Source organism: Balaenoptera borealis, assembly GCF_965194805.1.
Source record: "Balaenoptera borealis genome assembly, chromosome: 11".
In the NCBI taxonomy this organism is placed as follows: Eukaryota; Metazoa; Chordata; class Mammalia; order Artiodactyla; family Balaenopteridae; genus Balaenoptera; species Balaenoptera borealis.
In genome coordinates, this window is record NC_138868.1 from 98036831 (window position 1) to 98052805 (window position 15975).

General features: G+C 42.2%; 2 protein-coding genes across 6 annotated transcripts in view; both read left to right on the forward strand.

The window, feature by feature from the left end:
• The first annotated feature begins 60 nt into the window (after nt 1-60).
• Nucleotides 61-12858, forward strand: CD3G (CD3 gamma subunit of T-cell receptor complex). Of its 5 annotated transcripts, none has more exons than XM_082342831.1 (7): nt 61-1279; nt 4154-4177; nt 4663-4878; nt 5746-5877; nt 6531-6574; nt 7325-7408; nt 9143-12858. In XM_082342831.1, exons 1-6 carry the CDS (start codon nt 1225-1227, stop codon nt 7388-7390), a joined length of 537 nt encoding a protein of 178 aa, XP_082198957.1. In that variant the 5' UTR covers nt 61-1224; the 3' UTR covers nt 7391-7408; nt 9143-12858. The 5 variants fall into 5 exon arrangements, with proteins under 5 accessions (XP_082198957.1, XP_082198958.1, XP_082198956.1 ...); XM_082342832.1 differs by having other exon boundaries at nt 7325-7404; XM_082342830.1 differs by having other exon boundaries at nt 7325-12858.
• Nucleotides 12859-12982: 124 nt separating this feature from the next.
• UBE4A (ubiquitination factor E4A) overlaps nt 12983-15975 on the forward strand; it is a 34444-nt gene continuing 31451 nt past the window's right edge. The window contains exon 1 of the mRNA XM_082342821.1: nt 12983-13111. The gene's annotated coding sequence lies outside the window, so the exon portion shown is untranslated. The remainder of the gene's footprint in view (nt 13112-15975) is intronic.

Genomic DNA, 15975 nt, shown 5'->3' on the forward strand with positions numbered 1-15975 from the left:
CCACCTCTCAAAACCCTTGAGACAAGCTGTGAACTCCATCCCATAAGCCATATCAGCTAGGTTCCTCCCTTTCCTGGTCTTTCTTGGGACCCTACCCGAGGTCCTCCTTGGGCCGCCTGGGACACCAGACTAAATACCTTCTTACCAGTGGGAGTTTGAGCTTTGGGAGCCCCCTAATGAGAGATTTACATCCTGGCTCCAATACTGTCTACCTGCTGGGTCTGAGCCAGTCACAGAATTCTTCAGAGCCTAATTCCCTCAGTATCATGAGAAGAATTCGAATGGAATGTTTCCATGGTGCCTGACACTTCATATGTTCTCAATAAGAGAGAGAGTTATTAATAACAATATGATTAACTCGCAGCACAATTGAGCCTCCCCAGGAGACAAATGGACTTTTTTCCTCTGGGCTATGGAAATCCCAAACTGTCTACACTGTCGCAGTTAGACTGTAATTTATCTGAGGGCAGAGAGCGTACATGTCTCGCTCACTTCTGTATCACCAGCACCTGGCCTGTGTGTGGCACATGACGAGAGCTCCGTACATTTTTGTCAATTCACTGGCTGACCGGCTGAGGGGCCTGAGATCTTGGGAACGCAGCTGACCCTAGTCCTTGGAAATGTATGGTCTGTCTTGGTGGAATTGTCCTACCCATTCCTTTCCAGGCAGGCACCACTTTGATGATCGCATCTCAAGAGAGCAGTGAAAAAAATCCCTGGACTGAGGTGGCTTTCTGTTCAGAGTTCCAGCCCCAAGCACCTAAGAGTTCCCACCTAAATTCACTAGTTCTAACAACAAGAGCTAGCAACAGGCAACAACTGGCTGAGATCCAAGTAACAAGTGGTGGCAGAAACGTTTATCTTCCCCTCATAAAAAGAAAGGGGCCCAGGCCACCTCCTGCCCAGCACCCAAGGTGGCTTTCTGTACCAGCTGAGTCTCTGAGATGGGAATCCAGCACTCCCTCCCGCTCCCTCCCCTCCACCACCCACGCTCCTCTCCTTAACTGAAAAGCCAGAGATATCTGCACCTGCAGCCCTCCTGAGCCCTGCCCCCACCCACTGCCCACACTTGAAGCAGAGGGTGGAGGCTCCGGGTTCTTGCCTTCTCACAGGGGCCCCAGCCCTAAGGATGCTGGGCGGAGCCAGGCTATATGCTAGCACAGGCTGGCTGGCTGGCTGCTAGGGGCTGCTCAGTGCTTCTGCGGGAGAAGAACAGAGGCTGCTATGGAGCAGGGGACGCGTCTGGCTGGCCTCATCCTGGCTATCACTCTTCTTCAAGGTAAGGGCCCGCTAGGGGGTCTGACAGTCTGGAGAAGGGCTCAAGGGAAGAAGCCATCACTGGGGGGCAAGAATATTGGGATCCCCTAACCTCGAGCTGTCACCCTAAAGTTCAGAGAAGGAAGGGCAAAAATGAAGCTTCTTACTGCTCTCTGCTAAAGAGAAGCCGTGTTCCATGGGAAAGATGGAGTCCTTGTGTCTTAAGAAATCAAAACAGATGACTTTACTGGCTTGAGAGAGAATCCGGATGCCACCATCTTAGGTTTGAATGTAGCCCAAAGGGCACAGACCAGGAATCTGAAGAGAAAAGGTATGTGTTCTTTAACTCAGAGCTGGGGTTAGAAGTAGACCTATGAAGCATTCACTCACTCTGTTGGTCAGCTGGTCAACAAATATGTGTGAGATCCTATTACGTGTTAGGCTAGAAGGGTATAAAGGTGAATAAAAACCTTCTGCTCCAATTAGCTCGTAGTCTAATTGAAGAGATAAGTTTCAACGTTGCCAGATTGAGTGTAAGGTACAATATAGGTTGCCTGAATGAATATTCAGTTGGAAATACAATAGGAAGTGGATAAACTGGGCCGATGCCTGGAATCTGGACTAGAGATGATTCTCTCCACATTGAAAGTTGTTGAAATCATGCAAGAACTATGAGAGATGTGAGGAAGAGGAGGCTGAGGATAGAACTGTGAGGATACCACCTTTAAGGAATAGTTAGAGGACAAAGATGTCAGTAAAGAGATAAGGGAATGATCCAAGAGCTGAAATAATCAGACGAGTGCTATTCCATAGAAACCAAGGGAGTAGAGAGCTTCAGACGGAGAAAATCACCATGAGTATGAAATGCTAAAGAGACGTCCACAGATATAAGAATATATTTAAAATTTTAAGTCTGTATATATACTACCAAATGTAAAATAGATAGCTAGTGGGAAGCAGCCGCATAGCACAGGGATATCAGCTTGGTGCTTTGTGACCACCTAGATGGGTGGGATAGGGAGGGTGGGAGGGAGACACAAGAGGGAGGAGATATGGGGAGTTTTGAATCAGAGTTAGAATGAGGGGACTCTTTGTTCCTCCCATGGTGATCAGGTGGATGGGGAGAAGAGCTAGTTAGAAATCTGCTTAACTCTTTGTCTTGCTTTTCTTTATCTTCATTTACTCATTTATTCACTCATACATTCATTCAAAATATATAAAGCTCCTACCATGTTCCAGGCACTGTTCCGGGTGAACTATTCATAAACAGTTCACCCCTGTATGAAGTTCTAAGACTGTTGACTCCTTCCAACTGTTTCCATCACACTTTGATCTATGCCCCCATCTCTCCCCATAACAAACTCTACCTCTAGCCAAACTACCTCTTTTGTCCTTTTCCAAGTCTGTATCTTTGTTCAGCTATTCTTTCTACCTGGAAACTCTTTCTCTGTCTGGTGAATTCTTACTCATTCTTCAAGGCAGAACCAAATGCCATCTTCTCTGTCAAGCTTTCCCTGTCCCCTCACCCTTGGTCAAAATCAATAGTTTCTACCCCTTTCCATATGCATTTATACAAATACTAAATGATAATTTATAAGTACTATTACATTTATTACATTTGTGTTTATTTTTTTTCCACTTCATTGTAAACTCTTCAGAAGCGACTAGTTATTTGTATCACCACCCGTTTCTTCCACACTCGTTACTCATGTCAGGCACATAATAGTGGTAAGTGTTTGGATTAAATCCAATTGAACTGAACTCCAGTGTTGGTTCTCTATAGTATGTCTACCATGCAACTCTACTACTCTGAGTTTTGAGACAGATTTGAGGGCTATTTAATAGCTAACTCCTTTGGGACGTTCAGGGTTTCCACAAAAAATGGATCACCAAGGCTGAAGATTTTAGAAGTAACTCAGCTCTGAAAGACTTTAGCTAGTGCACACCCAGTCTTTGCCAGGGCTTTAGCTGCTAAAGGAGCAGAGCATTCCACACTGTACAGGCAATACCCTTACGTATACTGCAATACAGTTCTGCAATACTAACTGTCCAGAGTTAGTGTCAGACCTCAAAGGTTAAGGGCTCACTCCCCAAAAAGACTGCCTTCACTTTAAAAGCTAGGCACAAGTTCAGGGATCCCCAGACTACCCACACTTCTAACGAACTGCCTACAAATCAGGAGGGTTCTCAAGAACCCCCTTAGAATTTGCTAGAACAACTCACAGAACTCCGGAAAGCCCTATACTTACTACTACAGTTTTATTATAAAAAATAAAATCAGATCTAGCCAAATGAAGAGACACATAGGGTGAGGTCCTGGAGGGTCCTGAACACAGAGCTTCCATGCCCTCTCCTTCAGGAATTAAAATACATCACCCTCCTGGCACATTGATATATTCACCAACTAGGAAGTATGACTGAGTTTTTATTGGGGTTTCATTACATAGGCATGATTGATTGAATCATTAGTCATGTGACTGAACTCAATCTCCAGTCCTCCTCCCCCTCCTAGGGCTCAAAGCCCCAATTCTCCAATCACATGTTTGGTCTTGACCAGTCCCATCCTGAGTCATCTCATTAGCATAAACTCATGCGTGATCCAAGGGCCCACGAAGAATCACAAAGGCAATCCTGTCATTCATGAAATTCCAAGGGTTGAGAAACTCCCTCCCAGCAACCCAGGAGAAAGACCAGACAAACTCTTTGCTATACAACACCCTAAATTCGGTTTGGTGATTTAGGCTACAATCCAAGGAAATAGGTATAGATACTGTCACTCACATGAATTAGGCTCTCGCTCTCCATGTTGGCCTCAAATGACCGTGGAAATGATACATCAGGGGATCTGAATGACTCCATGCCCAGCTGATCCACTGTCTCTCTTCTGTCTCTACAGGTACTATGGCGCAGTTGAATGAAGGTAGGGGAAATGGCTTCTTTCTATCATCAACCTCTGAGGAAATTCATGGAAATATGGCTTCCCACAACAGTAGTCCTATAGGAGCAAGTGAAGAGCTAAGAAGGGATGGGATGATGAAGGATAGACAGCAAACCTCTCCAGTGTCAACCAAATCAGTGGCCAGTCTTGACCTCCCTGGCAACTTTCCTGTAGATAAACAATTAATTTTCTGGTTCTTGGAGGAGAAACAGGACCCTAGCAGCTAGGCACTACTCAAAGCACAACCTGTGAATCAACAGCATTGGCATCACCTGGGAGCATGTTAGAGATGCAGAATCTCAGTACCTCCCCAGAACTACTGAATAAAACCTGAAATTCTAATTAGACCCCATGTGATTCATGTGCACATTAAAGCTTAAGAAGCACTACTGTCATGGTCTTCTCCTGATGCCCTGGGACAGGGAGAATTTCAGAGGCAAGATCTTAACAGACATTTCCTTTTTCAGTAAAAGTGGATGACAATCGAGAAGATGGTTCAGTACTTCTGACTTGTGACATGAATGAAAAAGATATCAGATGGTTTAAAGATCAGGTGGAAATAAGTCCTGTAAACACAAGTAAAAAGACTTGGAATCTTGGAAGTAGTACCAAGGACCCTCGAGGGATATATTGGTGTCAAGGATCAAAGAACCGTTCAAAACCACTCCAAGTATATTATAGAAGTACGTAACCCCTTTGGTTTGCTTGTGTGAAATTAAGCAGTACTTGCTGTTCTGGTGAGCTTCTTGTCTGGGGTGAGTGTGGAAATAGATGCTAAACAGTGAAGTAAGAGCGAGTTTTCTTAATCTCAACGTACTTCTTCTTTTTTTTTTTTTTAATTTATTTATTTGGCTGCACCGGGTCTTAGTTGTGGCACGCGGGATCTTCATTGAGGCATGGGGGATCTTTAGTTGCGGCATGTGGGATCTTTTAGTTGCGGCATGCAGCATCTTTTTAGTTGCAGCATGCAGGATCTAATTCCCTGACCAGGGATCAAACTCTGGCCCCCTGCATTGGGAACGTGGAGACTTAACCACTGGACCACCAGGGAAGTCCCTCAACTTACTTCTTTTTTTTTTTTTTTTTTAACTTACTTCTTTTTGAATTTAACAAAGCAGTTCCCCCAAATTCTTGAAAAAGCATAGCCTGTGTTGTAAAGCCTGACTCACTTTCGGGTAGGCCCCACAGACTGGAGCAGTCAGCAGTTTATATAAAGTGAGTTAGAGCGGGTAAGGGAGACAGGGGAGACTACAAGGTAAGCAACAGAAATGTAGAAGGCAGTTGAGCATGGAGAATGGGATCTGGTCTTCCTTATATTTCAATAGTTGCTGGTAGTAAGACTGCATGGGCTTCCCCAGGACTCCTGGGGGACAGAGGAACATCAAAAAGCATTGAGTTCTCAGTCCAAGGATCTTCCCAGGCAATTCCCTTGCCATACCACCCACAGAGAGAGCAGTCTGCTGCCCTAGACAGAGGTATTATCTCAGGAGAAAAAAATCCAGAACAACTTTCACACCTCGAAGGAGGCTTATCCTTCCCTTTCCCCACAGTGTGTCAGAACTGCATTGAGCTGAATTCAGCCACTGTGTCTGGCTTTATCTTCGCTGAAATCATCAGCATTTTCCTCCTTGCTGTTGGGGTCTACTACATTGCTGGACAGGAAGGAGTTCGCCAGTCAAGAGGTAAAAGAATGCTCTTAGATGAGAGGTGAGACCACCTGGGACCCTTAGCCTCCTTCCTACCAAAATAGAACCAATAGAAAAGACTGGGTTGGCACGTGTCACTGATGAGCATGGCTGGGTGGGGCTCTGGTTCTGTAGGCAGGAGAAAAGGACACTTGGTGTTTTCACAGCATATTTGCCTATCTCAAGATCCAACTCTCTCTGATTTGTCCTCTGTGCTTTTTAAAAAACTCTTTCTTGAAGTAAAACCTACATACAGAAAAGTGCATGAATCACATACACACAGCTCAAAAAAATTTTCTGACAAAGCAAACACACACATGAATCCAGCACCCAGTTTAAGAAAGAGGATTAACACTTGTGGTCACTTCCAGCCTCCACCTAGTCCCCAAAGCGACCACTATCCTGACTTCTAACAACATTGATTCATTTTGCCTGTTTTTGTTTCCTACGTAAATAGACTCATACAGTAAGTACTCTTGTGTGTGGCTTCTTTTACTCAACAATATGTTTGTGAGATCTATCCATAGTGTTATATGTAGATGTATTTCACTAATTCTTATTGCTATTCAGTACTCCATTGGGTGAATATATCCCAGTTTATTATTCATTCTATCTTGTGTATATGTACATTTTGTTTATTTTTTGTGCAGCTTCAGACAAGCAGACACTGTTGTCCAATGATCAGCTCTATCAGGTAAGGGAATGTGAAATGAAAGAGACATTGCTAGTTAGTAGTGGTAAAATTTTGGAATTGAGGGACAAGTTATTTGGAAGAAACTGCTTAGGACATACCAGACGGTGGCATCGTTATCCCTTTGGGTACAATGGATGAAATAAAGAGAAGGGTTGAGAGAGACTGAGGTCAGGGTCTAGTGAGAAAAAGTTGAAGAACACACAGAGAAACTAGATACAGAGTCTCCATTCTTGTCCTCTTCCACCCCCAGGACCATAAAGAAACCACTCCAAAGCCTTGAACATAAAAAGCACTCAATAAGTATGCATCAATAGAAAACAAACTTATGGTTACCAGGGGGTAAGGGCAGGGAGGGATAAATAGGGAGATTGGGATTTGACATATACACACTACTATATATAAAATAGATAACTAATAAGAACTTGCTGTATAGCACAGGGAATTCTACTCAATACACTGTAATGATCTATACAGGAAAAGAGTCTTAAAAAAAGTTTTTTTTTTTAAAGAGTGGATATATGTATATGTATAATAGATTCACTTTGCTGTATACCTGAAACTAACACAACATTGTAAATCAACTATACTCCAATAAAAATTTTTAAAAAGTATATATATATGAAGAAAGGTGAAAAAAATAAAGACATTTAGAGTGAAAGCTAAAAATTTTTTTAATTAAAAAATAAATATGCATCAAATTAATTCATAGAGGATGATGGAAAATGATTATGACTGTACTATCCTTTTTAGCCCCTTAAGGAACGGGAAGATGACCAATACAGCCACCTTCAAGGAAACCATTTGAGGAAGAATTGAGCCCAGGACTCAGAGTAGGTGTGTCTCTCTACACCAATTCTAAGAAAGTGCCTTTGCACTACCTGCCTTCCCAACTACTGCCAAGTTTATCTCCTTTCCCCAAGCAGCTATAAGGATGGGGGGGTAGGGAGGATTGATTGATAATTCCTTGGGGGGAGGGGATGACGCTCCTGTGCATTGTAGGATTTTTAGCAGCGTCCCTCGCCTCTGTCCACCAGATGCCAGTAGTACTCCCCAGCTGTGACAACAAAAATATCTCCAGATATTCCAAGTATCCCCACGGGAGGCAAAGTCGCCCTTAGTTAAGAATCACTGAACCTATATTAACCTTCCAATCACCCAAGCAATCAATCAGAAGTTCTAATTCAATCAACCAGAATTTTCAATCAGGAAAACAGGGCCCAAGCATTATTTGGTTTTCTGAACCAGTTGCAATTTTTCTTTTTGTAATCCAGGTGTTTTCCCTTCTATCCAGTTCTCAGAAACAAAGCAATACATTTTGGAGCAATCCTAGTAGAGATTTTCAACCCTAAATCTAGACTCAAGATTCCCAAAGGTGACAAATGGAGAAGAAAGGCCATCAGAGCAAATTCGGGTTTTTCTCAAAAAAAAAGTAAAGTAAAACTTGTATGGTGTTTCAGGAGCGCCACCTATTGGAAGTAATTTTTCTGTAAAAGAAAAACGAAAAGGTCAGATAACCTCCTTTATTTGAATACCATTTTTTTAAGTTTTAATTTTTATTTACTTCCTTTATAAGTCATAATTCACATGGTTCAAATATGCAGTGAAAGGTCTCCCTCCGCCTCCCTCTCCAGCCACCCAGTTGCCTTCTACAGAGGCAAACAATAATACTAGTTTCTTATATAGCTTTACAAGATATTTAAAGTATTATATATCGGAGGTATTCTAGGCATACATAAGCAAATTCTTTTTTTTTTTATGGGTGATAAATGCATCGTGATTTTTTGTTTTGTTTGGTTTTGGCTGCGTTGGGTCTTCATTGCTGCGCGTGGGCTTTCTCTAGTTGCCGCAAGTGGGGGCTACTCTTCACTGCAATGCGTTGGCTTCTCATTGCGATAGCTTCTCTTGTTGTGGAGCATGGGCTCTAGGCGCACGGGCTTCAGTAGTTGTGGCACATGGGCTCAGCAGTTGTGGCACACAGGCTTAGTTGCTCCGCTGCATGTGGAATCTTCCCAGATCAGGGATGGAACCCATGTTCCCTGCATTGGCAGGCAGATTCTTAACCACTGTGCCACCAGGGAAGTCCCCAAGCAAATTCTTAAGTACACATTTTTCTTCCTTCCCCTATTTTCCACACAAATGTTATCATACTCTACATCTTGCACTTCTCACCTAATAAAACCTGAAGATTACTTCATACCAATATATAAAGGAGCTCCTTTTTTTTTTTAATGCAGCCACTTTGTACAGATCCCCTATAATTTATTTAACTAGTCCTCTATTGATGGACAATTAAGTTTGTTCATTTGCTCTTAAAATGCCACAATGACTGTATAAATGTCATTTTTTTAAATTGTATTGAGGTATAATTTACATAAAATTCACTCATTTTAAGTGATTTCACCTGTTCTCGGTAATTTTTAGCAAATTTACCCAGTTGTACAACCATCACCATAATCCAGATTTAGAATATTTCCATCAGTTTCTTAAGATCTCTTGTGCTCTTTGCAGCCACTCCTTGTTCTCACCCTCAGCGCCAGGCAATCACTAATCTCTTTTCTATCTCTTTAGATTTGCCTTTTCTGAATAAATGGAGTCATACAATATGCTGCTCTGGACATCCTCATACAAGTCTTCGCATGGACATATGTTTTCATTTGTCTGGGTTGATATCTAGGAGTGAAGAATTGCTGGGTTGTATGGTAAATTTATGTATAACATTTTAAGAAACTGCCAGTTTGCCAAACTGGCTGTTCCATTTTACATTCCCACCAGCGATGGATGAATGAGGTTCCTGTTTCTCCACATCCTCACAAATATTTGTTACTATCTTTTTTAGTATAACCATTCTAGTAGATGTAAAATAGTATCTAATTGTGGCTTTAATTTGCATTCCCTAATGACTAACGATGTTGAACATCTTTTCATGTGCTTATTAGCTATTATTATCATATCTTTAGTGAAGCGTGTGTTCAAAACTTTTTTTTTAAATTGAGTTGTTTTTCTTCTTACTATTGAATTGTAAAAGTTCTTATATATTTTTGAATACAAGTCTTTTATCAGCTACATGATTTGCAAATATATCTACCAGTCTGTGACTTGTCTTTTCATTTTCTTAATGGTGTCTTTTGAAGTGCAAGAGTTTTTAATTTTGCTGAAGTCTGTTTTATCGTTTTTTTTTTTAATGGATTGTGCTTTTGGTGTCATGTCTAACAAATCCTTGCCAAACCCAAGGTCACAAAGATTTCTCATATGTCTTGTTTTTACAGTTTTATTTCTAACAATAAATGTCATTTTGAACATTAAGACTATTTGTAACAAATACAAATAAATGGAATTGCAGGACCATAATGTATTTGCACCTGTAATTTAATCAAATATTGCCAAATTGCACTTCATAGAGGTTGGACCGATACATAATCCTAACAAGAGTCCCTACTGTTCCATACACAATCTAACAGTGTACTATTAAATTTTTTTAAGAAGTTTGTTTATTTATTTATTTATTTATTTGTTTATTTATTTATATTTGGCTGTGTTGGGTCTTCGTTTCTGTGCGAGGGCTTTCTCCAGTTGCGGCGAGCGGGGGCCACTCTTCATCGCGGTGCGCGGGCCTCTCTCTGTCGCGGCCTCTCTTGTTGCAGAGCACAAGCTCCAGACGCGCAGTCTCAGTAGTTGTGGCTCACGGGCCCAGCTGCTCCGCGGCATGTGGGATCTTCCCAGACCAGGGCTCAAACCCGTGTCCCCTGCATTGGCAGGCAGACTCTCAACCACTGCACCACCAGTGAAGCCCTTAAATTTTTTGAACTTTGCCAATCTGATAAGTTAAAAATGGCATCTCAGCTTAATTTTAATCTGCATTTTTCTAACCATTTGTTTTTCCTTCTCATGAAATACAGGCTCATATCCTTTGATTTTGTTTTTTGGTTTTTTTTTACTGTTACTCTTGATGTTTAGAATATAACCCCTTCTCTTAGTGTTATTTATTTATTTATTGGCTGCGTTGGGTCTTCGTTGCTGCGCACGGGCTTTCTCTAGTTGCTCGAGCAGGGGCTACTCTTCGTTGCGGTGCACGGGCTTCTCATTGCAGTGGCTTCTCTTGTTGCGGAGCACGGCCTCTAGGTGCGCGGGCTTCAGTAGTTGCAGCACGCGGGGTCAGTAGTTGCGGCATGCGGGCCCTAGAGCATGTGGGCTTCAGTAGTTGTGGCGAGTGGACTCCGTAGTTGTGCCGCACAGGCTCTAGGGCTCACGGGCTTCAGTAGTTGTGGTGCACAGGCTCAGTAGTTGTGGCACACGGACTTAGTTGCTCCGTGGCATGTGGGATCTTCCCAGACCAGGGATTGAACCCAGGTCCCCTGCATTGGCAGGCGGATTCTTAACCACTGTGCCACCAGGGAAGCCCCTGATCTTCTTCTTACTGACTTGCAACAACCCTTTACATATTTGGAAAAATAGATCTTTTGTTTGTGGCATTAGTTGCAAATATTTTTCCAGTGCTGTTATTTAGATTTTGACTTTACTTATGGTTGGTTTTCTATACACATTTTACAAATATTTGACTGTAGAAGAATTCACTGTTCTTTTATGGCTTCTGGGTTGTTTCTTATTTAGAAAGGCCTTCTCCCATTCTTAGATTATTCTTTTACAAAACTTCTCCCATTAATTCTCTAGCATTTTCCTGGTTTCACTTTATATATTTAAATCTTTGATCCATCTTGAATTAATTTTAGTGTAAAGGTCTAATATCTTGACTAACGTTTAAATCCATAGCTACCCACTTATTCTGGAAGTATTTATTGAATAATCCACCTTGTGCACATTAATTTTAAATGCTACATTACCACTCCACTCTCACCAGATTGTAAGCTCCAGGAAAACTTGTATATTTTTTCCACTACTGTAGCTTCAGGAGCTAGAACAACGCTGGAACATAATAGGCACTCTAAGATTGCTCAACATTTGGTGTGTGTGTCTGTGTATGTTACAGTATACTATTCAGTGGCATTAAGTACATTCACAATGTTGTGCAACCATCACCACTCTCATTTTCAGAATTTTTTATTATCCTGAAGAAACACTCTACCCATTAAACAATAACTCCCCATTCCTCCCTCACCCCAGCCCCTGGTAACCTCTATTTTACTTTCTGTCTCTATGAATTTGCCTACTCTGGGTACCACATATAAGTGGAGTCATACAATATTTGTCCCTTTGTGTCTGGCTTATTTCACTTGGCATAATGTTCTCAAGGTTCATAGCAAGTACCAAAATTTCCTTCCTTTTTAAGGCTTAATAATCATGTGTATGTATATGCCACATTTTGTTTGTCCATTTACCCGTCAATGGACATTCTGGGTTGTTTCCACCTTTCGCCTATTACAAACGATACTGTTATGAACAGTGGTGTACAAGTATCTGTTTGAGTCCCTGCTTTCAATTCTTTGGAGTATTTACCCAGAAGTGGAATTGCTGCATCATATGATAATTCCGTTTAACTTTTTGAGGAACCACCAAACTGTTTTCCCAAAGTGCTCCACTATTTTACATTCCCATCAGCAATGCACAATGGTTCCTATCTCTCCACATCCTCACCAAGACTTATCTTCTATTTTTTTTTCATAATCACCTTCCTAATGGGTATGAGGTGGTATTTCATTGTGGTCTTAATTTGCACTTCCCTAATGATTAGTGACATTGAGCTTCTTTTCATGTGCTTATTGGCCATTTGTATATCATCTATAGAGAAATGCTTATTCAAGCCCATTGTCCATTCTTTAATCAAGTTGTTTGGGTTTTTTGTTGTTGAGTTATAGGCTTTTTTATATAACTGGATATTAATTTTTTATCAGATATGTGATTTACAAATATTTTCTGTCACTCTATGAATTGTCTTTTCACTTGCGTGCTTGAAAAGTATGCTGCTTCCTTTGCCTTTGTGTACCTCAAAGTAACCTTTAGGATGTACTTGTCTTCACTTTACAAATAAGAAAACTGCACTCCAATCAAAGCATATCTTAACACATTTCCGGGTACGTAATAACAGTTCACAAGTTTCAGTTATTGTTAATGCTACTGTTATTGCTTCATAGATAATAATTATCTGTGAAGAGTTACAGAAGCTGTTTCAAAAAGGCCTAAGATCGGTGGGACAATTAGCGTTAAGTCCACAGAGGCCTTAGCAGTGCCAGGGTTCACCAAGTCATATCTGCTGCTGATACATGGGTTTCCGAGGGCCGCATATCCCACTGAGCTCCACCACAATGCACTCCCAACTCAACCTGACCCGCCCCCAATTCAACCCCAAATCCACTTCCGGCCACTTCCGCCCCGCCCAAGCCAGTTAGCGCATGCGCAGTGGGGATGTTTGCGCCCCCGCTTCCAGCGCAGGGCGACACACCCAGCTTCCGGCGCCCAGATGAGATTCCACAAGGCCTGGCGCCTTGTCATGACGTTAGCTCCGGTTGCCGTGCTGAGTCGGAAGTGGGAATCCTTCGGCCACTGAGACTCAGTCGTGTCGTCGCTGCTGGCCCTCAGGCTCTGGTAAGAGAGGATATAGCTGGAGGGGAGGGGATCGTTGAGTCTACAATGGGATTTTTTTTCTCCTAGTCGAATGCCAGTCCAAACCTCTGCTCTCTTACCTCCTCCAAATGCCTTCTCCTGTGCTTCCCTAAACACTGTCTCTCTCCTTCACGAACTTCGACCCTGTCTGCTTTGGGAACCCCTTACAGTGCTCCAGCTTATGGCATCTCTGCCCCTCTTTGCCATTTCCCTCCTGGAAAAGGCCGAATCCTGGCCTTGCATTATCTTTGGTTTCCTTTCTCTAGAACGTGCGCCGAGTGGGTGGGTCTCCCTCCGTCCCGCAAATCCCTTATGGAACCTGGAGGGATAAAATATAAAGAGTAGACAACAAATAGCTAGGTGCCAAAGAAGAGAAAATTAAGCACGAGTCGCAGTAGTCAAACCAGCCGAATCCGTATGGCAAGGTGTTGATATTTCTTAAGGCAAGTGATCAGTTCACCACTCAAAACTCTCCTAGCACTCTGCTTCTTGCTCCCTCAGCAATTGGGTTTAGAAGACATTTCTAAAATTGAGTAACCAGAGCTCAGGAGCTTATACTTGATGGGTCTTCTCTTTGGATTCAGTTTTTCACTCCCAGAACAAGGATATGTTTAGCCTCACTGCCTTGGTCTGTTTTGGTCTCACATGGGAGCCGTCCTGAGATAAAATGGGACCCAGGAAGGAATGCTGTGTGCGTTGCGACTTGATGAGATCCTTCTAGCTTGCTGATGTGATGGAAGGATCTGTTGCCACAACAGAGGCCTGAATGTGTAACAATGAAAACATTTTTTAATTCCTTTTTTGGTTTGATCTATGTATTACTCACCAGGAAAGAGACCTTATGGAGTATAATTTAATAAAGCTTGATTTTTAAAATAGATTTATTTCATTTTTGGCTGCATTGGGTCCTCGTTGCTGCACGTGGGCTTCCTCTAGTTGTGGCGAGTGGTGGCTACTCTTCGCTGCAGTGCGTGGGCCTCTCACTGCAGTGGCCTCGCCTGTTGTGGAGCACGGGCTCTAGGTGCACAGGCTCAGTAGTTGTGGCTCGTGGGCTCTAGAGTACAAACTCAGTAGTTGTAGCGCATGGGCTTAGTTGCTCCACGACAAGTGGGATCCTCCCAGACCAGGGCTCGAACCCGTGTCCCCTGCATTGACAGGCGGATTCTCAACCACTGTGCCACCAGGGAAACCCTAAAGCTTGATTTTGACAATCCTAGTTTTGTGAAGTATTCCAAGTATTTCTGTTTAAAAGCAATACCAAATCTGATGTTAAAACATTTATGTGCTCACCTCTTTAAAAGCTGACAGTGCCCCTTAAGGGATTAGCAGTACTCTTTATAAACAAAAGATTGAATCAGGGGAGGGTGAGAGGATTTTGTAGGACTGGAGATAGACAGCTTTTATAAATGTAGAGTCTTGCAGCATGTATATAAGAGGGAAACGTGTGCTCCCCTGGTGGCGCAGTGGTTGAGAGTCGGCCTGCCAATGCAGGGGACACGGGTTCGAGCCCTGGTCTGGGAAGATCCCACATGCCGCGGAGCAGCTGGGCCTGTGAGCCACAATTACTGAGCCTGCGCGTCTGGAGCCTGTGCTCCGCAACAAGAGAGGCCGCGACAGTGAGAGGCCCGCGCACCGCGATGAAGAGTGGCCCCCGCTTGCTGCAACTAGAGAAAGCCCTCGCACAGAAACGAAGACCCAACACAGCCAAAAATAAATAAATAAACAAATAAATTTATTAAAAAAAAAAAAAAGAGGGAAATGTGTTTTTAAAGGGGACATATTTGGGGAATTCCCTGGCGGTCCAGTGGTTAGGACTACGGCACTTTCACTGCGGAGGGCTCAGGTTCAATCCCTGGTCGGGGAACTAAGATCCTGCAAGCCGTGCAGCCAAAAGTAAATAAATAAATAAAGAGGACGTCTTTTAAAAATCAAATCCAAAAACATCTAAGGATTGGTGGTTATATGGATTGGTTATTTGCCAAAGGCTGACAACAGGGTAGTACTTTATCTTTGTATGGCAGTTGAAAGTAGGAGATTATAAATTCCTGATGACATTGAATACTAAACAAAATATCAAGTTTCCATTTTATCAGACCTTTCTTTTGGAGTGGGTACTCTTTTTACATTTGTGTGATCATTGAACAAATCTAAACTGACATCTCCACAAAGGTTCCCATCAAGTGATCAGTCCTCCCTTTTCCTGTAAAATTTTCCTGGTTGCACAGTGTTAGCTATTTTTCTATGAAAATAGTTTTTGCACTATTACTTCAAATAGATTTGAAGTACATATGAGAAAGTTGAGCTTAGTGAGGTAGGCAAAGCCCTTTTTGTTTTTCAAAAAGACAGCATAGATGACAACAGAGATTTATTTCCATTCTCTATTCTACACGTTCTGAGATATCAAAGAGCCACAAGTGTCTGGCCCAATAGTTTGACCTTCCACTGCAACCCAGGACAAACAGTAAAACCCTTACCTTGAAGTAGGATTATGGGTGCTGCTATTGATTACAAGAAGGTCAGGAGTAATTACATGTAAGATTGAATCATTCAATACATGTTTATTTGGGATTTTGTGATTACGGAATATGCCAGGTACAGAAGAAAAAAATAATCAGATATGAACCTGTATTCAAATTGCTTACCTTCTAGTAAGATAGAAGATCTACATTAGGAATACAGTGTAGAAAGTTATAAATCCTGTTAATATAGGTAAAATGTAGTGGGAAGCTAGCTTTATATACTGCAACAGTATATTATTGAAAGGAGGAAATAATGCCATTTGTGATGATAAATCCTCTTTATCTCTCTTGATATTCTTAAGAGCCTGTGTCCTATGTTCTGATTCT